The 27,874-nt window shown below is 39.0% G+C and overlaps 1 protein-coding gene across 1 annotated transcript in view; it reads right to left on the reverse strand.

Moving 5' to 3' along the window:
- ALK (ALK receptor tyrosine kinase) overlaps nt 1-27,874 on the reverse strand; it is a 621,621-nt gene that overhangs the window by 404,987 nt on the left and 188,760 nt on the right. The window contains exon 3 of the mRNA XM_015588147.2: nt 25,106-25,270. Coding sequence (XP_015443633.2) covers nt 25,106-25,270 — 165 coding nt within the window. The remainder of the gene's footprint in view (nt 1-25,105; nt 25,271-27,874) is intronic.

A 27,874-nucleotide genomic window follows, 5' to 3' on the forward strand; every position in this document is an offset into this window, starting at 1 on the left:
TCAGATAGACCAGTGGCCTGGCACAGGCCCTCTTCAGAAATGGGAGAGCCAGGGCTAATAAAGTGCTTGAATAAAACATATTTGTACAGAGGTTGACCTGGCCTCAAAAAATATTAGCACTTTTTTAAAAGATGTGCAATATGCAAGTACAATGAATGCTATTTTGTTTAGCATGCATATTCATGATAGTATATTTACTTTCTAGGGTGAATTAAGTGATACGAATTTTCTTAATTATGTGTGCTGCATAATATATAATGTACATATATAATAGTTATTATATACTCACCCTCAGAACAGACCAAGATAAAGAGGCTCATAAACTACGCTGAAGCAGAGACCATAAGTTTAATCCCCTCTTTGAGACAGTTTAAGCTACTGCTGTGTGGCTGTGGTTTTTAAATCTCTCATACTTTATTCAAAATTATAAAGTTTTCGACAAAAAGATAAACCAAATTGGGGAGGGGCTCATTATCTTGTCACCACATACATCTTCCTGGGCTTTCAAAATTGCCTTCTCTTTACCTGCCTACTCTTGAACAAGAGACTATGAAGTTAAAGCTCACTTTTTAATGCCTATCCAGACACTCATGATTTCGGGTTTCCTTTCCTCCTACCTCCCCCCAGCACACATGTTCACTGTCGAGCCTGCCCCAGGTAGTCAACAGGAATGATTGGGATCCTCCAAACCCATTCAAACAAAAGAATTAGTGGCTGATAGGGAGATCTGCAGTCTCACTGGAACAATACTACTTAATGAAATAAGCATTGCATTTACAGACAGCACTTCATGTCCTGTGACAAGTCAGCTGGTGACAGTCCCTAGGCTGAGCAAGTACGTATGACTAATACCACTGCATCTGGAGTGGGCTCCTCTGCTTTGGGAAAGTGAGATAAGATTTCCTATTCACTTGATGTACTGTGGGGGTGGGTCTATTCTGGGGGTCTCTTCTGTAGCTGCTGTCTACTATGACAGCATTGCATAGGACCTGGACTGCTCACAAAAGCTGGTCATACACTTTATACGAACAGCCCCTTGCGGAAAGTAAGACATTCAAACTGCCGTGTTATATATCAGGAGGCCGAAAGTCCAGAGAGATGAGGCGAATTACCTTGTTTCTCAGGGCTGTGACTAGACCCAAGATATTAAAAAAGGAAGCAAACAAGCAAACTCCACCGGCTTACTAAACAAACAGCAAAATAAAAACGAACCCATCTTTGCATTTATACTTATCTGTCCTCAGAAGCAATTCACTCTAACTCAACATTCACTTGGACAGTGAGTGTGGCTGTTCTTAAACTTTTAATTTATATATTTGTGTATGAATATATGAATGTATGTCTGTATTTTTATTTTAGGGCTTTGATCTTCATTTAAAAATTAATATAAGCAATTTAATCGATCTCTTCCTTCCTCTTTTCTCTTCCTATCTATGCTCTTTATAGTCTTTTCTACCTTCTTACCTCGCTCCATCTCGCCTATTCTGTGCTGCCTCCCTTTTCTTTACCTTAACATGGCCCTTTCTTACATATCCTCATCTCTTGTACTATTAGCTAGAATATGTCTTTTGAAAAGATCAACGCTCCCATCCCAGGACATCAGAAAATAAATGACCCTTTATCATATACAGTTTTGGAAGGAAGTCTTGGCTTTAGCAAGCATATGTCTGACGTGCTATGGAAAATGGCGGCACTGAGACTCTCCCAGGAAAGTCCTTCTGGGGTCCAGAGCCCAGTGAGGCCTCTGCACCCACAGACCCCCAAACATGCTTCCTGACTGACCGTATGATTAAACTCTGGTCCAAGAGATGCTGTACCAGCTGAATAAGGAAAGATTGTGAACAGAGATCGAAGAAAATTTTAGTCTGAGTCATCTGTTCCTAATTTGCTCGGAGGAGTCTGGAACAAATAGCCCAAGAAGAGTGGCCAATGCAGATCTCATCAGCTCCCTCTGAAACTCCTCTTATCTGGAAGTCACCTAAGGGGCAGGGCCACCCCCGTATGCAATCCATCCAGCTGTTGACCCTCAGACCAGTGTTTGATGCTCTTCCCTTTCCTTTCCAAGGGATGGGATGTGATGAGGGAGGAAAGAAAGACACACAGGAGCAAGTGACGGCAAAAGAGGGATGCAGGGAACTAGGAGAAGACTGGGGAGAGGAAAAAGAACAGAAATAGAGGGGGCCAGGGGGAGGGAAGGGCAGAAAAGCGGTGGTAAGAAGGGCAGGTGGAGGCGATGGGCAAGAAGCCAGGGAAGGCCAGAACTTTCCTTCTATTCCAGAGTGTGTATGGCTGCACCAAACTGCCCTTATCTCGCTTAGCATCATCTCCATTTCCATTATTTTCTGTATTTCTTGTCTCTTCCTGACTGTGATCACGCAGCACTCCCCCAGCCCCTGAAGTACTGCCTTAGCCACAAAGGCACAGAGGAATCAGACTTCACGTTGCTCGAGTGGAAACTGTGCTGTTCGCCCTACTTCTCACTTGGTTAACTTCTCCCACGAAGTGCTCGTGTTGCATCTTCCTGTACAGTCAAAAGCACCTACCGACTCTCTGCTCCTCTCTGGCTCCTTGCGAGAGTTACAGAAAGAGAGAAAAGACATCAATATTTATTGAATATTAAGCACTTACAAGGAATTTTACATATGTTGACTCACTGAAATCATATCATAGCCCTACAAGAATGTATTGTTATTTCTATTTTCTAGATAAAAAAGTAATTTTGCACTGATGCTGTGATTTGAGGCATATTCCCAAGAACCACCACACTGTCTGGCTCATTACATTTTCAGCGAATGAATGAATAAATGTTTCCACTTCTATGATTGAGATAAGAATAGTTTGTAGACAATGGTGTGTGGACAGATGAGTGTGAAATCCCTCTGAACTCTAATAAGAGAAAGAACAATGATCGTTTAAGTTTTATAGGCAGTGTTCTAAGATCCTGCCATGTATTAGTCATTTAATCTTTACAATAATCATATAAGGTAAGACTTTTTACTTGCTTTATACAGATGAGAGATAAAGTAACTTTCCCAAAGTCATCAAACTAATAAATATGGAGCCAAGATATGAACTCGAGGAGTCTGACTCCATGGTTCCTGTAATTACTCTATACTCCACTTAAGCACTTTCTGAAACGGCTGGTCAGCAACATTTAGAACCTGCATAGCAGGAAACTTCAGTCTAACAGAGGCCGATGTAAGAAACACCCCTATCTGCTGAACTCCCACATATTTAGCAGATTTCATACTGTGTGTTTTATGAGTATCTTTTCAATATAGATGCCACCTAAAAGTCCACTAGGGCCTGCCTCTCTGCCCTTTGAAGTCTAGGGACGATAAGCCTAAACTCCAATTTCATACCTCATAGAAGTCTGAAATTCTCAAATTCTCATGAAGGTTTCCAAAAATCCCAAGTACACATGGCCATGTCTGGCTTCAAACTCTTGGACTGCCTCATTTGTGTCAATGTCCCAACTGTTTCATTACAAGTTGGCCCCAAAATGAAACTATACCATTTCCTTGAGTTCCATCGAAAAAGCTACTTATATAAAGCAATTTGTATGTTTACTACAAGGTTTGGCAGTAGTGGTGGGAGCAACAATACAGAGAAAGAATTTACATCAGAGGAATGCAAACAATCTCAAAGTGAACATTAGATATGCCAGCTCCTACAGTTCTTCAACCACCACCCCAGTAAGGAACTATCAAAGACAGCTTCACTGGTCCTCTCTTCCCTCTCTCTTCTTTCAGGAAGCGTCCTCTCATCACTGTCATCAGAACATATGGACAACCATGACTTTAGGTCCATTATGTACTCTTCAAGCAATTCATATGAAGATATTTTTCCAAATAAAGATATTTCTTCCCCCAGAGAAATTTGTGTTCCAGCTTTCATAATGTATAGTTTTTGACCCTTGCCACATGTTTGTGACTTACCATTCTCATGAAAGTATAAGCTCCTTGGGACAAGTACCATACCTTACAATGCAATGTATTTCCCACCAGGCCTAGAAAAGTGTTCAGTATACACTAGGTACTTAAGAGCTGTTTGATGGTTGACAAGAAACAAAAGATTTGTACATTCATATATGGAGTCAGGAAGTTTGACTATTAGACTAATACTCCTTCCACTAAACACATTCTTTGAACAACACTGACTTTCCATAAATCCATGTACAGCAACCACAATATATCCTTAAAGGGCAATTCATAAATCAGAGCAGACTAAACTGTGGGCTTAATTTCCCCATTGAAACTCATAATATTCATCTTCCCAAGCAACCATAAAACATGATTCCAGAATGACCTCGTGATTATGTCTTGGGGACATTAAAAAAAGCTGAAGTAAAAATGTCTTGATTACACTGACACAATATTCTTTCATGAGGCTATGCTCTTATTAATCACTTCAGGTGAGTCAAAGTAAACATAATCAGTCAAAGCTTTAAAGGAAGAGATTGAAAGAAAATCCTCGGTCCAGAAATGATTGCTCTCCCTCCCTTTCTCCTTCCCATTGTCCTCCTTCACTCCCCATATTCTCAACAACTTTTACCCAAGAGTAGAAACAGCGATGACAGCTGTGAGATCCTGAAACAGTTTCCCTCATGAGGACCATCTCAAGAGTTTAGCCTCATGAGGACCATCTCAAGAGGGCTGGAATGTATTTTGGGTGACTCACCATTTTGTCATGTATCTAAGACATATTGAATACCTTCTCACAACAGGATTCAATGAATCAGGCAATATCTTCAACTCACTTCATTCTCTTTTGCTTAATGTTTAAAGGAAAACATAGGACCAAATCTAACTTCGAACATCAGGCAAGTTGTGAATGTTTAGACTTGGTTCCACGTAACAAGGCAGGAAAATCATAGCATGTAGGTCTAGTCTATAAGCTAGCTACTATGTTTCAGGTCAGGACATTTACAATGCTTTTCTCTAGTGTTTGCCTATGTGTCAAGCAGAGAAATAATGAAATGTTTGGTTCCACGGGACTTTCAAAAACATTTGTTACATTGAAACAACAAAATAAGATTGTAAGAAAGGAAGGTAACATCTCTGGGAACTCCTTGTTTTCTTGGATGCTCATTTATTTCATCCTGCTTAGTATAGCTTTTCCAATTCTTCCCCAGGTAAAACCACCAGAGATGTTTGTCCCACAAAATCTGCTCCAGCTGCCATTGTCTCTGAGAGCCAGGAGATACAGCTCAGTGTCAGCCTATTAAAACTTCACTTCTACAAGCAAAGATAGTAATGATGAGAATGGCATTCCCATCTCAGTTTAGAGCCTTGTTTCGAATAAGTCCAAAGAAACTTTCTGTGGGATGATAAAAACAAATAAACAAACAAACTTATGGTCTGCTATTTCTAAGCTCCATTTCTTAGATACGGGTATTACAAAATGTCCAGTTGCTTGAATCATACAATTAAATTAATACTGATTTTCTTTGGGAAACCACCCCACCTTGCCCTGTGCCCCGACCCATAAGGGCTTCCAACACAGCATGGTACTGTGTTCTATATTAGACAACCCTTCACTGCATCCTCACAAGACTTAGGGCTGATATGATTACTGTTAGAGTTTTACAGATCATTTACAGAGAAGTTCAGTAACCTGTCCAAGTTCACTCACTAATCTTCATCCTCTGGCTGAATTGTCCTGTCTTTTCCCATCCTATATAAAATTTCTACTCTTCCTTTAAGCCCTGGTCGAATATCCCCTCCTCTTTGAAGCTGGCCTCAGAAACCTCTGGCTCTTCCAACTCTCCTTTCCATCTAACGTTACTCTCAGCATCCTCTGTTTTCCCACAGAACGTTGTTTAAACTTGGTTATAGCAATGACCATTAACAGTTTAATGTGTCTGTCACCTACTCCAAATCATAAACTATCCTTTATGTCTTATGCATTTATGACATCTTTTATCCTTTATGTCTACCATGGGCCTGACAAAAAGTAGGTACTAAGTAGCTGATTATAGGATTGAGTGCTGGGCTCTGAGGTGTTAGAGGACTGCCAGGTATTGTGGGTTGAAAGGGGACGTATGCAGGATAAGGGTGTGGTGACAAAGAGAGATGGGGCTCTTGGCTAAGGCCATCGTTCTTACCTTATCATTCAAATTAGAGTTGAAGTTCATTATGGGACCACACGATATTGTTTGCATCCATAGGGCTTCTCCTGGGACCCAGAACAAGGCTACACCTGGGACTAGAAACCAGGTAGACTTGGTAGCTTTCAAGGATTTTTTCATTAAAGCACACTGATAAGATGTACTATAAATTTCACTCACGTAAGAGCTGCCTTCTCTTCTTCCTGAGAAGTAATGAAATAATTAAATAGAACTGACCGCTGACCTGAACCTCCCCGCCTCACATCTCTCCACCATGATGCATTGCCGTTTCTCATTCTTTGCTGCTGTCCTGCCGCCATGCTGAAGTTCACGCAACAGCGCTCATCTCTAGGCCATTTTCAATTAATTTCCTGAGTAAAATTTCACGAGACACTATCAAACCTTTTGCTAAAATCAAGATATATTACATCTACTCTATTCCCTTAGTCTACTAATCAAAAAAGCAATCAACTTTGTCTGGCATGATTTGTTCTTTTAAAAACCCATAATGCTTATTGCTCATAATTCCATTATCCTAGATAGTATTTTTTCCTCTTAATATTTGTTCCACTATCTTAACAGGGATTGAATTATACTAGATGACTGTTTCTAGGATCCCTTTTTCTCTTACTGCTTTGAAAGTTTGCTACTTAATTTGATACTATCAACAGAATAGTTTCTCCTTATTCTGTAAAATCACCGAAGAATAAAAAGGGAGCTTCCAGGAGTCACTTGGTCAATGCGCTATTTCTTCAGAAGGCTCTCATCAACTTCCTGAACCATTCCAGGCCACTAACCATTATTCAATGTTTCCCAAATAGGAGAGTCTGAAACCTCTTTAGATAACTGAATCAGTGATTCACAACCTTATGCTCAGGAAGCACCTCCTAACTTCTCACCCAGGTCCCTTCAAAAGGAGAATGGTATGGTGGAGACGGCACAGGTTTGAGTTCAAATCCTGAGTGTGCCATTTGCTAGCTGTGTAACTTTAAGTAAGTCACTTTATTTCTTTTTTTAATAGGAAGTAAATAAGTTTAAATAAAAATATTTTTAAATGTTATATATTTATTTTTAGTTTTTAATTATAAAAAATATATGTGAAAAAACTCTAATAACACAAAAGTGTATTCTCTCTTTGGCTCTCCAACCAAAATTCCACTCTCTAGATGTAACTAGTGATAATGGTTTGATGAAAATGTTTCTGGGATATTTTCTATACCAAAATAAATGCATACAAACCAAAATGAGGTCATGAAATACATACTGTTTTGCAACCTACATTTTTTTATTTAACTATATATGAATATCTTCCATGTCAGTACATATATCCACCTAAAATTTTTCAGAATAAGTATGTATTAATTTTGTAATTAAATTTGGATGGCTAAATCCTAGTTAATTCAGCTGGTTCCTATTAATAGACATTTAAAGTAGATTCCAAATTTTCTCTATTCCAAATAATACTGATAATAAACTATAACAATGTTTCAACAATGTTTCACTGTGGAGTTTTTGAAACTTTCTTGGATACTGCACGCTGGAGCCTGGTTCATGCTGCTGCTTAAACCTCTTCTGAAGCAGAGTTTATTTATAAAATAGTTATAACCTTTCTAATCATAACTATTGCTGCCATTTTTTACTAGATATCAAACATTGTATCAACAAGAGATTTAGTGCATTATTTTGTTTAATTCTCACTAAATCTCTCTGAAGTGGATGACATGACTGACCTCTAATTGGGGTTTTAGTCTTATTATTAAACTGTAGGAGTTATTTATATATTATGAATACAAGTCCTTTATATGATATATGATTTGCAAATATTTTCTCCCAGTCTATGGCTTATTTCATTTTCTTAATGGTATCTTGTAAGCCCAAAGGTTTTGAATTTTGATAAGGCATAATTTATCAATTTTTCATGTATTGATTATGATTTTAGTGTCATATCTAAGAAGTAGTTCCCCAATGCAAAATCACAAAGATTTTTTCCAATTTTTTTAAAGAAACTCTATAGTTTTAGCTCTCACATTTAAGTCCATAATTTATGCTGAATTAATTTTTGTGTATGGCAAGAGGTAAGGGTCTAAGTTTATTTTTTGTATATGGATATTCAATTATCCCAACAGTGTTTGTTGAAAAGACTATCCCCCATTAAATTGCCTAGGCACCTTCATCAAAAATCAACTGATCATAAATGTATTTCTGGACTCTCAATTCCGTTCCATTGTTATATTTGCCTCTCTTTGCCTTAACATCATATCGTCACTATTACTTTGGCCTTATATTAAGTTTTGAAATCAGGTAATATTAAGTCCTCCACTTTTTATTTTTAAGACTGTCTTATTTATTCTAGGTTCTTTGCATTTTCATATAAATTTTAGACTACAAAAAAAAAAAAAGGCCTATTGGGATTTTTGATAGGGATTGCATTGAATTGCATTGAATTTATAGATCAATTTGGTAAGAAATGCCATTTTACACTATTGAGTTTTCTAATCCATGAAAATATCTCTCTTTTTGTTTATATTATCCTTAATTTCTTTCAGCAATGTTCTGTAATTTTCAGTGTGCAAGTCTTACCTTTTTTTGTTAAATCTACTCCTAAGTATTTTCTTTTTTGAGCTTTTGTCATTTGAATTTTCTTAATTTCCTTGTAGAAATTGTCTGTTGTTAAACATAGAAATATAATTTATTTTTGTATATTGATTTTGTATCTTGTGATTTTGATAAATTCAATTATTTGTTGTATCAGTTTTTGTGTGTGTATGTGTGAATTCTCTTAATTTCCTAAATAAAGGATCATGTTACCTGCTAAGAGAAAATTTTATCTTTTCTTTTTTAATTAATGCCTTTAATTTATCCCTTCCTTTCTCCCTTCCAGTCTTCCTTCTCTCGTCTTTCTCTTTTTCTTTTCCTTATTGTACTGGGTAGGTTCAGTGTTGAACAGAAATGATGAAATAGACATCCTTGCTTTGTTTCAAGACTTGGGGGAAAGTTTTCAGTTTTTCATCAAGTATGTTGTTAGGTATAGGTTTTTTATTGATACTATTTATTGAGTTTAGGAAATTCCCTTCTATTCATAGTTTGTAGAGAGATTTTTTTAAATCATGAATAGATATTGCATTTTATTAAATGCCTTTTCTGTATCTACTGAGATGATCATACGGTTTATGTCTTTTATCCTATTAATATGATGAATTGCACTGATTGTGCTTTAGATATTAAACTAACTTTGCATTCCTGGATAAATTCCAGTTGATCACAGTATTATCCTTTCCATATGTTACTGGATTTTTTTAAGGATTTTTTAAATCTATGTACATAAGGAATATTGGTAAATGGTTTTTTAAATCTATGTACATAAGGAATATTGGTAAATGGTTTTCTTTCTTTGTGATGTCTTTTTCTTTCTTTGTGATGTCTTTTTCTAGTTTCAGAGAAAAGTACGTGGCCTCACAGAATAAGTTGGGGTGTTCATTCTTCCAGTTTCTTAAAGAGTACACGAAGAATTAGTATTATTTCTTCCTTTGTTCCTAAACCCAGTGAAGACACCTGACAATTTTCTTTCTTCTTGAATTAGTTCTGGTAATCTGCATCTTTGTAGGAATTCTCTGTTTAATTTAAGTTGTCTAACTTATTGGGAAAAAACACACTTACAATATATCTTTATAATCATTTAATTTCTTTAGAGTGAGTAGGGATATTACCTTTTTCATTACTGATTTTGGTAATTTGTTGTATCTTCCTTCTTTCTTCCCCTTGGTTAGTCTAGTTACAGGTTTGTCAATTTTGTTGATCTTTCCCAAGAACCAACTTCTGGTTTGATTAGTTCTCACTATTGCTTTTCTGTTTTCTATTTCACTGAGTCTATTGTAATCTTTATTTCTTTTCCTCTGCATGTTTTGTTTTTTTATTGATTTTGTTTGCTTGTTTCTTGAAATAGAAACTTAGGTTTGGACTTGAGACTTCTCTTCTAATATAGGTATTTAAAGCTATACATTTCTCTCTAAGCATTTTTAAAGTTTTGTCCCCTAAGTTTTAATTTTAATATGTTTTTATTTACTTTTCATTTAGTTAAACTATTTTATACTTTCCCTTGTGATTTCTTCTTATATGCATTATTTAATTTCCTAGTATTTGTGGATTTTTCAGATTTTTTTCTGTTGTTAACTTCTAATTTATTCCATTGTGGATGGAGTACATAGTTTGTATGAATTCAATTACTGAGACTTGTTTTATAGCCTAGCATGTGGTCTATCCTAGAAAAGTTTTCTGTGTATTTAAAAGGCATATGTATTCTATAGTCCTTGGGTAAAGTGTTTTATATTCTCCAGTTAGGTTCAGCTAGTTGATAGCATTGTTCGAGTCTTCTATGTCATTTTCTGTTTATTCTACTCATTACCGGGAATGGGTTGTTAAAACCTCCAACTATAATTTTTAAATGATCTGTTTCTGCTTTCCACTATGACAGTTTTGCTTCGAATGTTTTGAGGCTCTATTATTAGATGCATATATAATTATAATTGTTATATCTTCCTGGTGGATTGACTCTTTTATCATTATTAAATGTCTATCTTTTCCTTAGTAATATTTCTTGTTTTAAAATTCATTTATCTGATATTAAATTAGCTACTCCAGTTCTCTTATGGTTACTATTTTCATGGTACCTCTTTTTCTATCCTACTTTCAACCTATTTGTGCCTTTGAATCTGTGGTGTACTTCTTGTAGAAAGCATATTTGGATCTTACTTTCCTATCTAGTCTTGACAGTCTCCATCTTTTGACTGAATATGTGGACTATTTATATCTAATATAACTAGTGATTTGGTTGAATTTACATTTGACTTTTACTATTTGTTTTCTATATGTCTCCTATCTTTTTTGTTCCTCTATTCCTTCCTTACTGCCAAGTATTTTTCAGTGTACCAATCAAGAAATGTTGATTTTCTTTTTTTTACATTGTTGGAGTTATTTTCTTGGTGGCTGCTTTATGCTATATTCATTTGAATTTACCACAGTCTACTTCAGATTAATACTAATCCAATTCCAGTAGAATACAGAAACTTTGCTCCAATATAGCTCCATTCCATTGCATACCCTTTGTGCTATTATTGTCATATATATTATTTCTATGTATGTGTCAGCCCAGTAATATAGCTTTGTAGTTGTGCGTTTATATAATCTTCTGTCTTTCAAAGATGCTAAGGAAATAAATAAGAGAAAATATATTTATTGAGTCTTTTATATTAACCCACATATCTACTATTTCTGGTGTTCTTCATATCCTCTTGTGGATTCAAGTTATCTCCTGGTTTGATTTTATTTCAGCCTTAAAGACTTACTTTAATATTTATTGCAAGGCAGATCTGCTAGCAACTTTGGACTCCAATTTTCTCCCCTGAAGATTGTTGTTAGTCCTTTTGTTGTTGCTGTTTTGCTTTCTTTCTTTCTTGTTAGTTTGTTTCTTTGTTTAATAACTCAGCTGAGCTATATCTGTGAAATCTGTCTTCTCTGCAGTGTGTGATTGCTGCTATCTCTGTTCAGCTTCCCTTTTTTTTTTTTTTAATGTTCTTGTTTTGATTTTTTAGCCTAGCATTCTATGGGACATCTGTGTATGGCTTAGTAGTCTATAAATGTTAGACAGAGGATATACTCAAACACCTTGAACCAGTAAGACTCCTGTCTTTTGCCAATAGATCTGTGTGTGGGTACAGGAATGCTTAAATGCTCAAGCTGCCAATCTCTTTCACGTCTCCTCTGCACATACATGCAGTCTTAGGGTTTGCTAGAAGGTTGTGACTAGCTTGGGCCCTTTCCCATCTCTATTAGGAATGTACATAATCTCATTTGTGAGTATGCCTGCCCATGACAGAGCCTCAGGTTAGCTGAATTGATCATCACTTTCACTTACGACGCTGCTGGAGATACACTTTGTCGCCTCCTCCAGATCAAGTGAGTCCCCTTCAACTGTGGCATAGAAGCTTTTGGTCTTCATGGTGTACCCTAACTTGGCATGACTTTGTGTAGACTGAGTGAGATAGGCAGGAAAAGCACCATATCAGAAGGCCATAGACTCCTACGGGTTTTACCTGATTCTTAGCTAGAATCACAGGGAAGATAGAAGTGCAGCACTTTCTTAAGCACAAATTCTTCTCAGACTGTTATATTCATTTCATCAATTTTCAAGGCACTCGAATGGTTGTTTTTGGTCAATTTTGTCCAGCTTTATAGTTGCTTTTTGGGGAGAGATTTTGCCAATCTCTTTACTTGGCCATAGCTAGAAATCCTGCCTCATCTTACTGCTTTGAAACTCATTAGTCTGAAACATGGATATCCATATTTCTAAAACTATTGTGAGAATTATATAAGACAACGTGTAATAAGTGCTTGGTAAGAAGTAAGCTCTTGATAAACATTGACAGGGTCATTGTACACAGTAGATGATTTATGCCCTAAACAAATGTGTTGAGTGAGAGGGCAAGGGGGTTGAGATTCAGCTCATACTCTGCTTATCAAGTTATGAATTCTAACATCTATCCAAAGGATGCATCTTTTGCTAATTCCTCCACCCAAAGGAGGAAGTTCTTTTCTAATTCACACAGACATGTCATATATGTCTGAATACTGGCTCCTGGTGCCTTTCCTCTCCTTCATCCTAGCTCTTCTTGGTGCAGGCTAAGTCCTTCATCTTGAGCTGGCCCAACATGTTCACACAAAAGTGTCTCATCAATCTCATGCTCTTTGGTTATTTCTCCTCTATTTTTACTTTATTTCCGCCCCCCCTTTTCTAGGGTAACTGGGCTCAATGACTTTACTCATGTATTTATGGAAGCATGAATTTTTAAAAAGTTGTGGGGTGCCGCTGCTGCTGCTGCTGGTGGTGGTGGTAGGAGTACTGGGAAGAGTGTTACTAATTAGATTTTCTGCAGGAACTCAATTCTTAAATCCCTCTGAAAGACACAGGACCCCTTCAGGATTCTTCTGTCACTCTGTCTAGATATGTGGTTTCTCTCTGAAGAACAATGATTTTTCATCTTGCTTTTAACCTCAGGGATAAAGAAGCCAATTGACTCAGCTCATTTTTCTATTGCACGAGGCTTTTAATTATTTTTTAATGGAGCAGAGGACTTCAAGAATTTGCCTAAGTCTCTTATTTCTCTAGCAAGCAATGTTTCTCAACTTTATCCTTATACACATGTCACTCAAAAAGTCAACAGGTCTGACTTTGTCTTTTTTGGGAGGAGAAGCCTACTTTCAGTCTGTATACCAGCCAATCCTGCTGATCCATCTGCTTCCAGATTTATAGTTGAGCAAGATGCATTTAGATTTTGAAGAGAAAGAGAGAGGTTGGGGAGGGATAAGTAACAGAAGACATGGGGATAGAAGAGATAGGGAAAAGCAAGAGAAAGAAAAAAATAAGAAAAAAAGAATGAAGCACTTGTGTGAGGGCTGGACAATTGTGAATGATCTCTGGAAGACTGCCATGCCAAAGGAATTGAGACACTTACCTTCTCCCAAATCCTCATCTTGAAAGTGTTAATTATTTTGGTTGTTTTGTTTTTTTATAGCCTCGATGTTCTCAATCTAACTTATAGTTAAAGACTCTAAATAGGGTATAATCTGTGTTAAAAGTTTGGACATAGGAGGGATCGGGGCAACTGCAGAGCACCCCCACACTTGGCTCCCTAAGTACACACCACTATGAAATGGATACCTTTCAGGTATAAACACAAAAGCACATTGTGTTAATAAATGAAGATAAAAAATTCTTAGGAGAGGGAAAGTATATAATCTAAGGAACGACACTTTAATAATACTTCATATTTGTGCAGCCCAAGCAATTCTGAAGACGAGTGTATTCAACAGGAGTATCCTATGCTTTTGTTGTTGCCGAGGTGAATTTAATGTCTATCTACTTTACCATGAGAAGACCATTCTCATTTTATGTATAAGAAATAAACAATTCCTTATTGCCAGCATATTATTTCAAATATTTCTTCCATTACTTCCAGGCACAGAAATTCTGATCACATCAGAGAAGACAGTTGCCAAAGACAACACAAGTGCAGGTCAGGGAACTCCATAACAGAGACAAAGGATGCTGCTACATTGTGCGTGCAACCCATTTCATTAAAAAGTAAACCCAGCATCCAGCATATTTCCAAAGAACAGCTTCAGTATAAAGCAACTAAGACCCAATATCCATGAAATATGAATCAATCAAGCATAACTAACAAACAGTACTGAAAACGCTAAAGAAGTGAAAAGAATCAAAATAGATCATAATGCTTTAGATAACAATAACCTGGACTAGCACATAGCCACCCAAGTTAAAGATTCTTACCAATTGTTTAGTGGGGAGAACTAGACATTGAGATCAGAACACCCATGCAATCTTTAGAGCCTGCAATTCCATGTGTAAATGTATGTGGTTACCATCATGGGTGGGGGCTCATGTCATGTAACAAAAGTCTTAAGTTGAGAAATATCCCTAGAAATGTTACGCATGGATACCTGAGCTTAAAAAGCCTCCTGCCTTTTAAGGTCATGATTCTTAAACCAAGACAGACCACAACCCCTTGCTTCAGGCTGGGGTGACCGCTGCCAGACTAGACTACATGTTACTCTACTATGCCATTTCCCTGTTTACAGAGTGCTGTCTGGTGCATTATTTCATTGATTTCTATAATAAGTCAGGTAAGAGAGCCACAGAGGTAGAATGACCCCTAAATCTCTTCAAGTTACATGAAACCAGTCTTTCTCCACTTTGAATGAGTAAAGATTATCTTTCTACTGTATGTAGCAGAATTACACTGTATTTCTACTCATTCGAGAGAATTTTACTTCTCTTTGCAAGGTCCTGGGTTTTCTTCCATTCTTTTCAAGCATAAGTTCGGGGAAGTTCATGGCTTTTCTCAGAGCCCATATTTCTTTAAGATATGTCTTATCTGAACCATTTAATATATAGAAATCATATAAAATATATAAATATATATGTGTTTTTATATATTTATATATATATATCAGTGTTATCTGGTGTTTATATATATATAAACAAAGAGAATATGTGATGATATATATAAACACCAGATAACACTAATAAAAGGTTCTTAAGAAGAAGTGAGGAAATCAGGAAGAGTTTTACATACTCTTAGAGATTATCCAATTCTACCCATTCAACTTACCAGTTGAAAAACTGGGCCTAAGGTCACGTGTCAGCCAATGACAGAGCCCTACATATTTTTGACCCTTAGCGCAGAGCTCTTTTCATTTCTAAAAGGACAATGCTGGTTAAATTAATCTGATTCTACCTTCTTTCACTGATTACAACATTGGGTAGCCTGGATGGTAAGCTTCATGCTGTGGTGCTCTAGGTAGCACCCCTCGCCCTGGCCATCTACAAAGAAGGTATAGGTTGGAGTGGTCCTCCCAAGACCCTTCTGAACACAGTGCCCTGACCAGATACCACAGTGGGTATAGTCTGGTTGTGTTATAGAACAGAGAGAGTCTCCCCAGCATCACTAGCATGTGAACAATGCCATAAGCTTCTGAAGTACTGCCAGACAATTAATGAAGGTGAGTCTTATGTAGTAGTAGGCCTGGGAAACACTGTGTTTTAGGGAGATTTTGACATAACATCAAGAACATGGTAGCTGGTGCTCAAGATCCAGCTCTGCCACATACTGGCTTTGTAGACTTGAACAATTTATTTCATCTCTCTAATCTCCCATCTCTTGGTCAAGAAATAGTTAATGAATATCTATTATACATGAGACTTATGCCAGTTCCTTGGGACACCACAATGAAAAAAAAAAAAACAACTGAGTTTCCTCTGTCTGAAACTTACTATTTAACTTCAGTTTAATAACCTATAAGTTAGGGACACCGGTAATACCTATCTTGCTATATTGTAATAATCAAATGTGATTGTGGATGGAAAAGTACCTGGCAGACTGTAGCACTTGCCAGTTTCATTTGGGATAGAGCCCAGGGCCAGAACCCAAGCCATTTGAGAGCTCACTGCAGGCCTTGTGCGTGAGGCTTCGCCGCCTCCTCCAGCTTCCCTCACACAAGAGCTTCACAGAAACCGCCCTAGGCAGTGCCATGACTTCTTTCCACAGGCAAGGAAGGCTAACCCCAGCTCCATCATCTGAGGCAATGAACCTCTACAGGTCCCTGCCAAGGCTGCCTTCAGTCCTTCTTACCCATGGGGACCACACTCTCAGACACGACTGCTTATTTCTAGCCTCAGCTCCTGCTGCTGCTATTTCTGTTCCATTTCTGATCCACAAAGATGTATGGCCTGTACCCAGTGGAGGGGGTAGTCTACAGCCTGCTCTCCCAGCAATAACTCATTGAACACCATCTACGATAATTACAAGGAAGTTTTCTATAAGGCCCGGTTAGTCCTCTGAGCTCTGTTTTATCTAGGATGGTACCCCAAGAGCATATCACTTTTCCTCCAAACTTGGTGAAGCTAGCTGTATTAGTTTCCTGTTGCTACTGTAACAAATTACCAGAAACTTAGTGGCTTAAAGCAACACAAATGTATTATCTTACAGTTCTGGAGGTCAGAAGTCTAAAATGGGTTGGTGGGACTGAATTCCTTCTGGGAAAGATTCTGAGTAGAACCCATTTTCCTGCCTTTTCCAACTTCTAGAAGCTGTCTGCATTCCTTTCCCTTATGGCCTCTTCTTCCATCTTCAATGCCGACAGCTACTGTGCTGCCGCTTTATATGGAGCTGTGCCCCTTGGCTTGTAGATGGCCTCTTGACTCAGATTTTAATCTGCAGTACCCTGCATTCAGTAGGGGCTTACAGTTGTTGGTTTAATGAAGAAATATACATTCTAAAGAATAAAATTAAAAATTGATACAAACCACTGCATCGTTAAATGATCTTCCAATCTCTGTGTCTCTCTGACCTCTGTTTCCATCATCACATATTCTCTGACTCTGACTCTCTTGCTTCTCTCTTCCATTTATTTAGACCCCTATGATTTCATTGGGCCCACCCAGACAATCCAGGATAATCTCATCTGAAAAATCCCTTTGCCATCTAAGGCAACATATTCGCAGGTTCTGGGAATTAGGACTTCTTTGGGTGGCCATCATTTTATCTGCCACACTAGCCCATAACATTATGATGTGAAATCTCCCTCAGGCTCTCTAGCCTCAAGAAGCTAACCTGACAAACTCATTTATGCTAATGGGTGCAGGAGCTCCTCTTTCTCCTCCAGGGTTCCACATAGGTTTCTAGGGGCAATGCTCTCATCTTGATGCTGTGGTCCAAAGAGTGACCTGAGCCATGGGGCTATCAGGCTTCCAGAAGCCATAGCCAAACCTGGGGTGATGGGTATCTCTCCTGAGGCTGGTGGGGATTTCTGTTGTCCACAGATTTTGTGCCAGATACATGGTTATCCTTTGCAATGGATAGGCCTAATCCCAGTCTTATATCAGAGCAGGAAATAGCTTTAGCGCCAATCTAGTCTAAGATATCTACCTTACAGATGAGGAACCCAAGGCCCAGAGAAGTACGTGTCACTCTTACGGCAGAGCTGAGATGAGAGCCCAGGCTCCTTCTATCTCCAACACGTGTCCTTCTTTCCTTACTCTACATGCTTATGCCTTCCCCGTGGGCAAGGTTGTTAAGCTCAGCTGGTGTTCACCAAATAACTATAATCCATTCTCTCTCCTCCAGTTGAAAGCTACCCTTAGAAGGCAGAGGTGACATCCTGGGAGAGCCTCATCCTAATGGGGAGGAGCACAATACTTCACCAGACACCCCGCTCCTGAGGCAAGCACGCTGGCTCATTTAAGTCAAGTCCCTCTCTGGAGCTCAAACTCCAGCTGCCAGGTTGGCACCAGAATCTCATTAGGAAGACAGATTCACAAGTCACAGCTTGTTAAAGGGATTGCTTAAGGGTAGAGATCTAAGGCCCAGTGACCTCATTGCTTGGGAGACGAAGGACATATTTCTACAAACAGAACCGAAGAACTAATGTGGCCTCTATAGTGAGTTCCAGAAGAAGGACAAGGATAAGAGACTACAAATCTCCCTGGTAACCTCGGTATGATGAGAAGTCATGCTCAAATGAAAGGCATGACCAGCCAGAACCCTTCTGATATAGGGCAAAAATTGAATTTAAATAGGACTCATTTATGTCACTCCTGCTTATATTCTGCACTTGGTCCCTGGGTACATTCCTGAGCCTGCTGAATATGTGGTTTCCACAGTTACCTGTTCCAACCTTTCAAGGATAAGGCGAGCAGGAAGAGGTTGGGGTGGAGGTACTCTGGATTTGTGAGCCCATGTGAACTGCCAGTGCCCTGTACCCTACCCAGACAGACAAGAAAGCAATCTGACTGTCTGTCTGCCTGTCTATCTCATCCCAGCCAATAGTCCTGGCTTTTTCGGGTGGTTGTTGTGGCAGAAAGTAGTTAACATGTTCTTTCCCCAAAATTGTCTAAAATAGTTTACTAGAATATCAAATGAGAATTTTTGATCCCCCAGTATTAAAAAAAAGTAACATGTTTTATCTTATTATAAAACTAATGCATATTCATGGACTCAAATTTAGAAAATACCAAAAGCAAAAGAAGAAAATAAAAATCACTGATAATTCAGTCTTCTAGAAATAACTTCTGCCACTATGTTTGTGTATTTCCTTTGAAATTTTTTTCTTATGTACATATATAGTTTTTTTATAAAACATGTTATACACATAGTTTAACCTATTTTTAATCTAATAATAGGCCTTGAGTACTTTCTCATATTATTAAATATATTTACATAACACAAACATAATGGTTGCATAATATTTTAGGTATATTATATTTTAATTAATTCCTCATTGTTTGAGCACTTAAATTATTCCTAGTTTTCACCATCATAAACTGTACAACCAAGATAGTTTTTTAGATAAGCCAGTAGGAGATACCTGATTGCAATCCTGTACCTTAGGTCTGTCAGTTGAAATGGAAAGAAGAATTTACATAGAGAAAGGTATCTTTTGATTCTTGAGTGTGAGTTAGCATTGTTAGTAGCATCCCCAGAGTGATTTTCTTTCCTCTTCAAATCATGTAGATTCTGAGAAAAGAAACCACAAGGGCTAGACGTGTGAGGCCTCCTTGGTGGAAGAGTGCCTGGCTAGCACAGCCCAGGTGATGGAAGGTGAGTACGCAAAGAGAAACCTGCCTAGAAGGCTCCTTAAAGGACTTGAAAAAGGACAGAGACATCAGTGACCCTAGGGCCAGGATGAGATGCCTTAGCGAACCTGGAAGTCCTATCCCATTTATGTAGAACAGATGTCCTACAGTAGTCTCCAAAGTGTGTCCAAGATTATATTTATTTTTATATAAAGAAGTAAGAAAGAAATTAAGCTTTACTAATAGTATTATACAGTTAGGGACAAACACATGCTTATCACTGAGGAAGATATACATAGTAGAGGTACATGCTCAAAAATATTTTACTGATGGGGCATACAACAAAATAAAGTTTAGAGATCGAAGCCTTAAAACAGAAACTTCACAGCAGATACAGTGAGCAAGTCAGGAAAGGAGCTTTCAGGGCTGGAGCCCAAGAACACCTGGCATGGAGAGTGCTGGTTTGGATCATCGAATCATCCCGTTTGAAACAAATGAAAAGAACAGAACATTGTTCTCTCTCTCGGTGTGTGTGTGTGTGTGTGTGTGTGTGTGTGTGTGTGTCTCAATAGCTCTGCCTCCCTCTATCGAAGATGTGTCTCATATGTAGGTGTATCAATGACTGAAGAGGCTAATTTATGAGGTCCCAGTCAATGAGCCAATAAAGTCTGAGGGTAAAAATGGGTGGTAATGATAAGTTTCTGGAGGAAGGAGGACATGCTGGGCAGACCTTCATCCTCTAGTTGCCTATCAATACCCCAAAGGGTCGAGGGTCAGAGCACAAGACTGAGGCCAGTCTGTCATCCAGCTGCAGCCTCCAGTGACTGCAGGTGCTAAGGTGGCTGTGCCCTAAGAGAAACTTTTCATCAAGGATGCACCTGCAGCTCCAAAGGTGGCCCAGATTCCAGCTACCCTTGGGATGGAGTCTATTTGAGAGGTATTCAGGGGCTCTTTTAAGAATATTGCAAACCCTTGGGGTGGGGGGAAGAATTGAAGGAAGGATGAGAAATGCTGGTACTAATCTGGATTCCCCTAAACCTGCCTCACCTAACTTCCTGAAGGGTTTGAGAACCCACAGCCCACAGATACAGAGAGACAGACACAGGATCCATATGTCAACTTATATCCAAAGAGAGAAAAATCAAGATGGAGTTGGTAAAATAGTGGTCCCCAAAAGATACATCTGAGTCCTAGTTTCTGGCACCAGTGAAGGTGACCTTATTTGGAAGCAAGGTCTTTGCAAATACAAATAAGGATCTTGGGATAAGATCATGTTATATTTAAGGTAGGCCCCAAATCCAGTGACATGTGTCCCTGTCATAGATTTCAGACACAAAGACACAGGAAAATGCCATGTAAGATGAGGCAGAGATTGAAGTGAAGCATCTACAAGTCAAGGAATACCACAGATTACCAGCAATCACAAGAAGCCAGGAAAAATAATGGAATGAATTCTTTCACAGTTTCCAGAAGGTACCAAACCTTCCAAAATCTTAATTTTAGACTGCCGGCTTCCAGAAGTTGAAGAGAATAAATTTCTGTTGTTTTAAGCCACCCAGTGTATATTCATTTGTTAAAGCAGCTACAAGAAACTAACACACAAAGGTACAACAGGAGTGGACCGAAAGGCTGGATGACCCCATTCTGGCATTGCAGTATCATAGTCATCTGTGGCAGCATTCGAGAGCTCCAAGACAGTATTTCTCAACCTTTTGAAAAGTAAGTCATCCTGATGAACAGAAGAATCTCAGTAGCAGAGTTTTCTGTCCAGGCCTGCCATCAAAAACAAACTAGAGAACTGATGCTCTGGAAGAGAGCAGAGTTGATGCAGGAAGAATGTCAGCCTCTCCCAGCTGAGGCTACTCCCATTCTTCCCACGTGTGCATATGAGTGGGGCGTTGAGGAGGGGCTTTGAGGAAGGGCTACTAATACATTTTCCATTTTAAAGCTAGGGGTTCATGCTAGAGATAAAAATCTTGTCTTGCTGGAGACGAAAAATACGTTCCTTTGACTACATTCCAAAACACTGGAAGTCGTAGACATCAACCATGCCCCTAGGACTTCGTAAAAATCATATAATGCCTCAACCTGATGATTCGTCAAGATTTTATTAATTTATTATATTGTGTTCCATTAAGATCATCACTTTTTATTATCTTGCTGCTCTGAATTGTATCTCCCTTATTATTCTCATCTACAGGGTCCATAAATTAAAATCATTCAGAATTTATACTCTTACAGTTCATTATCCATGATTGGTATGATCTCCCTGCTTTTTTCTGGCCATTTTATATCCCCTGACAAGAAATATTGCAATAGAGTCTAAATACCATCCAACCAATAAATGTTGAATTAAAAAAAAAAACTTCTGGTGACTATGCTAGCCTAAAGGGCACCCATCACTCCTTCTTATGTCCACTACCAGCATCTTTTCTGCCAAAATGACTGAGAAAGTGAGATTCTAAAGAGTTGGGAGTTAAAACTGGAATGTGGGTCCTTGCTTGGCCACTGTGCAGACTGGGCATGTCATTTTCTCTCCCTTCACCTTCATCTCTTTCTCTCTTTCCCGGAAGGTCAAGGGACATTAGGATACATCATCAGCCTGCTTCATGAGGAGCAATCCTACTTCAGGAAATAAGTAGTGACGTAATTAGTTGACTCAAAAAGCAATGAATGGCCCATTACTGGAAGTTCGGAACACTTCTCAGTGACATTTCAGAAGTGTCCCTATAAAGGCTGAGAGACTGGACCCTTGTTTCTGAGGCTGATCAAGGCTTTGTGAGTATAGTTTCCCCTGTTAAAGTGGACTTGATAAGGTATATCCACAGTGGCTTTTGTCATGGTTATTCATATCATCAGCCTTAGTGATGTGACATACAAACATGTTGGGAAGAGTACCTATTTTTCAGAGATGGAAGTTGGCAATAATTACTGAAAAATGGATATCCCAATCTTGACTAATTCATCTATTGAGAGCAGGTTCACATTCAATACACGTCCTGACTCAGCTTTATGAAGACATAAAGACATCAATGTATTTCCATACTTGGGAACACTGAGAAGTGAGTGTCCTGCCCTCCATTCCTTCTTCCTTTTTTTTCTCACAGTTCTCAGTGTAACATGCAGATGCCAGAAATCACAAAATAGAGGATGAAGGAGAAGAGATAGGCAGAGAGTGGCAATGCACAATCTATTGGCATGGTTGTTAAAATGGTTTAAAAATGTAAAAAGCCCTGATTTTCAAAGTTATGAAGTCTGACTCCACAAAGCCTGTGGACGGTTGACACTTGTCCCTTTCTTCTGATCTCACTGAACTGCGATCACAGTTCAATAGTTATCAAATTAAAAGCCCCTACAATGATGAAAATGCATGTACGTGCCAGGACTATTTGCAGAGGTTGGGAACTGGGATCCAGAGATGTCCCTAGGGGTGGCTGAATGGGAATAAGTCTGAAAGAGGGTTCACATCAATAGTACAACAAACCTAGCTATGCCTAAGAATCCTCTGAGATATTTATAAAAACATAAAATAAAATAGAGTCCCATGGAAAATGAAGCTGCAATAAGATACTGCATTTCATCTACTACATGAACAAAAATGACAAAGGCTGACAATCCAGTGAGGAGGCACTGGCGAAGATGCACAATCGTGGGGCGGAATACTAATACACCACTAATGGGGGTGTAACTTGTTGCCATCGCTTTTGGAAAATAAACTGGCATTATCTATTAAAATGGAGGCTGCACTCCGTGACCCAGCAATCCCATTTCTAGTCCTATGTGCGAGGAAAACTCTTAGACATGCACATACACCGAGGCACATACAAAAACGCTTAGATTAGTGTTGTTGATAATAGTAAAACCCTGGAAACAACCCAAATATCTAATGATAGTAGAAGAGATAAATTGTGGTATTTTTATGTAATGGATTTAAAACCAAATGAGCCACAGCTATGTGCATCAAAATGGATGGACAAATCACAAAACAACAGTACTATTCCATTTATATAAGTTTTCAAATCTAGTCAATACGTTGCTTGGGGCTACATACATAATTGGTAAGGCCATAAACAAGAGCGAATGAATGATTAACACAAAATACAAGATAGTGGTTACCTCTGAGAGGAGGAAGAGATTTTTGATCTAGGTTAGGGACAGAACAGGTTGTAAAGGAATGGACAACATTCGAATACTTACACTTGGTGGTGAGAACGCAGTGTTGATTTTATTGTAATCTTTAATTCATGCTCATGTTATATCTATTTTTTTGCACATGCTAAATTTTATAAAAAATTTTAAAAACATACAGATTTCTGGGCTTCATCTCAGATCTACTGAATCAAAATCTCAGGGGGTGGGGCCCATGCAGTATTTTTTTAAAGTTCTCCAGGTGATGTGGGTACACTATTGGGTCATAAGCTGCTCACCTACACACACACACACACACACACACACACACACACACACACACACACACACACTAGACAATATACATCAGTATCTAGGTTAAAGCAGCTTAAAATAAATCAAGGTCAAGCAATTTCAAGAGTCATATAAAAAGAAAAGGTCAGCCTGGGAGAGTATGTAGAAATGAAAGGTCTCTCACAGTTCAGAGTTCAAGGCTGATATAAAAGCCTGAGAGCATTAGTTACTTTTTTTGCCACCTCTAACCACCCCCATGAGCTTACCTGAGCCCCGTCTTTGTTAGATTCCCAATAACGGGAGCCAGAGATAATCGCCCCCAAGAAATGCGCCCAGGGCAGTCTCTTGCCATAACTTTTGCTACAAAGACAGAAACACGGTGTAGTAGAAAGTACACTCGTCACAGCAGACAGCTAGACGTGGACCCGCATGTGCAAGCTGTGTGATGTTTAGCAAGTCATTTCCCTTCTCTGAGCCCTAGCTTTCTCATCTTTGCTGGCTCCCTCATAAAACTGGAATTCAGTGAGATGGTGTGGGTGGAAGTGCTTTGTAAACTGAAAGTACTACTCTGAATGTCCAGTCAGTCCATTACCATGTCAGTCACTATTTCTTCCTCAAAGCCAGAAACATAGACTGTCAGTTCTGGGTCAGCAGTCTTCTGGGTCCAAGGAATCAGGAACGCTAAGATTTGTCTCAGAGAGACCTGAAAGCAGAAGTAGGGCTTATTGCCTCTACATCTCTCTCTAAAATCTCAGCAAATATTAAACAAGCTCTTCTTACTTATCCAGAGCTTACCTTTCCTAGTCCCTGTAATTCAGAAAAGGATGTCCACAAACACATCAGGACTACTGAAAGCACACTGCAAAGCACCCTGTAGCCTGAATATTCATTAATGGTTTTGAAACTAAAATTTAACCCCATTACACAATACCTTCCAAATTAGGACTGCCAGATTTAACAAATAAAAATACGGAATACTCAATTACATTTGATTTTTTTTAGTATAATTGGAATAATTTTTTTTAAAGTATAAGTATGTCCCAACTATTGCATGAGACATACTTATACTAAAAAAATCAAGCTCAAGTTTAACTGGGTGTCTTGTATTTAATCTGGCAACTCTATTCCAAATGGACAAACAGATCGGTACTTTCTCCTACATCTTATACTAGGAAATCTGCATGAAAGAGAATTGTGAAATCCTATTTCCCTTGTTTGGCAAGAGAATAAAGGGTTGGATTGATCTAGAAATTGGACTTGCATGGTCCAAGAAGATATAGAGAGGCACAGATATTAAATATTAAAAGCAGATTTTAAAGAAAACAAGACTGAGCAATGATGGGGAAGTCTTAAATTTCAAACAGAAAGCAACATCCCAGCCCTGTCCTGGCTCATCCAGGACACTTTGGAGAGACAGCTGCCCTTACCTCTGGGTATCTCCTTGGAATGCTCTGCCTCAGGCCCATCCAACAGGTCCATCTTGGAGGCCTCCTCGGAGGGGACACGGCGCCAGGACCAGCTCTGGTTTCCAAGGTCATGCAGTGGAGGGGAATACTCCAGCTCACAGGGGAAGTCAAAGCTACACTCCAGACCTGCAATGACAGCCAATGGTCAGTGGAGCAAACTGTCTCCCAAACGTGACCTTCTAGCACCACTCCGCCACTCTAGGAAGTTGGCCTTCACCTCATCCAAACCTTCACCCTACCCAGGCACGGTGAATTATCAACTCCACAGGTGAAAAGGGAACTAGGAGAGAAAAAGGTGTGCTTTGTATAACTTAGATTATGGGAGGCGTCCTTAGAGAAGGAAGGTTAAAAAAGGAGCTAACAGGTTGGACCATGAGAAGCTCTACATCCTGTGAAGTTATCTGATGATATGGAGAGGACCTGAGGTCAAGTGGCAAGAGCCTGCTTTGCAACCAGTTAGGTCTGAATCTAAGTCTGGCTATGCCATTTACCAGTTGAGTGACTCAAAGCAAGAAAACTAAACTCTCTGGCTTCAGTTATCCACACTTGTACACTGGAGATGATAATACCTACTTCTAGAGTTCGCTGTAAGAACTGTTAGGATAATGCATTATTTGCATACATGAGCCTAGTCAATTGCTGATGCTCAGGAAAAATCCTCGTCAGGTCCTGCCCTACTTAAGAAGTCCAAAGGGAACTCAAGTCTTGCAACTCTGTTTGCCAGCCCTATTATCAACCTCCTTCCAGAGAAGATGGCCAAGGCTATGCCAGCTAATCCAGGTTTATTCTCTGTTGGAGAAGGAATAGGGAAGGTCACTGGGTAAGGAGAGAGTAAGGAGGGAAGGAAGAGGCTATGCCCTAAGATGTTTTATAATATTTTTCTGGGCTTCTTTGTTGGAAAATCATTTCCTTGTGCCCCAAATCATTCCACGTTTGCCTTACCTTTAGGATATACTCACCTTCTCTTACCTCTTCCTTATCCATTGTATATTACCCAAAGTGGATGAAATACTTTGTACCTGGTAGGTTCTCAATGCTTGCAGATGGAACAATAGAAAATATGCCAAAATGCTAATTATTCATCCACCTTTTACTTCATCATCTCCTCTCACCAATGGAGATGTGAAGAAAGAAGAATAAGATAAAAAGAACTATTGGATTGGGACTTTGGGGGAATTTGCCAGTCTCCTCTCATGTGGGGAACTTGGTGTCCTCATCAGCAAAACAAGGCGTTTCAACTAGATGATTCTCGTCTAAGTACCCAGTAAAACCTGGATTCCAGGTCCAGCTCTGTCACTGATTTGTTGGCTACATTAAATAAACCACTTAACTTCACTGGGCCCCAAGTCCTTAAAGTGAGACTGAAACTAGTTGTTTTCTACAGCTCCATACTGAGTGGACTTTTTAAGGTTCCAAAGTCTTTGCTCTCAGAAGGGTTATAGCTAATTGGATAAATCAGTCTGTGTCGTGGTGCTAATGGGGCTAACTCCCAATTATCATTGTGCATTTTAACAGCTGCTTCTGGGGCTCCTGCTATCTTGATCTGGTGCTGAGAAATTCAGAATGCAGAAGTGGGGTCCACTCTAGTGCAGGCAGCCGGTCACTGGGTTGCCCTTTAGTCCCACCTGTAGGCAGCTGGCCCCGCGCTGGAGTGGGAATAAAATAATTCTCATTGACACTAGCCAAACTAAATCTAAGGGAAGAAGAACAAAGAATCCTTCAATTAACACTTCTATTAAATATCTTTCTGCTTCTTGTCCAGCAGAGATTTATGTATCAGCTGCTCTCCAGGAGCTGCCATTCTTCTGGTCCTAAGGTTAATACCAATCACCTTTTCACGATTCAGACAATTCACCTTTATAATGGCAAGCTGAAACAGGCAGAGCTAGTCTTGTTTGAGTTGACATGACACTGCTGCCTACATATTTTATCAGCCTTGAAGCCTTTCTACTTGCTCTGAGGGCTGAACTGCTCCTATGAATCGGTATCCATGAATTGTGGGCTGCTTTAGTCTTAATAACTTTCTTGCCAGGTGCTTGGTTTTGATAGCAGAATGCAAGGAGAAAACCCAACATTTTGTACTCTGTAGTATAAAAATTATACTTACAAATGAAAGATGTAGCCGCTAAACCTGGCTCTTCTGAGAAGAGTCAAAAAGGCCCATCAACATTAGTTACTGATTGAGTCAAAGATGGGAGAGAAAGCTGCTGGCCACCCCCAACCACATCGACAACTATTGGTACCTTTCCCAAAGCTTCAACTTCTGTCTTGATTTTTCTCCTCCAATTAAAGTCATTCTATTTCTATTTGGGACAGAGGTATGGCACGTAAGCTCAGATACTGCCTGGCAAATGTGCCCTGTGTGCATATTAGATAAACAGACAACAAAATGTACAACCCCAGTATCAGACATCATCAGTCCTAGGATCTTTGAACTCTGGAGAGTCTGATAATCCAGTGTGTTTGGACCAGGCCCTGCCTAGTGAAATAGGCTGGGCAGATACTGCGATTATCAAATAGTTTCATTTTAATTTTTTTTGCTTTAAGAAAGCCTTCTTTTAGCTGTCAAAGCTGTACCCTGGTTTTAAATAGGAATGGAATTAACATTACTGCTCATTTTGGATGAAATTGAAGTGGGCTTTTCTACATTCTGATTTAATTCCTCCTAAAACATTGAGACAGGTTTCTTTCTCCTGAGCTAGCCTCAGTGCTTTTTGAGCAATAATACCT

Source organism: Pteropus alecto, unplaced genomic scaffold (assembly GCF_000325575.1).
Source record: "Pteropus alecto unplaced genomic scaffold, ASM32557v1 scaffold61, whole genome shotgun sequence".
In the NCBI taxonomy this organism is placed as follows: domain Eukaryota; kingdom Metazoa; phylum Chordata; class Mammalia; order Chiroptera; family Pteropodidae; genus Pteropus; species Pteropus alecto.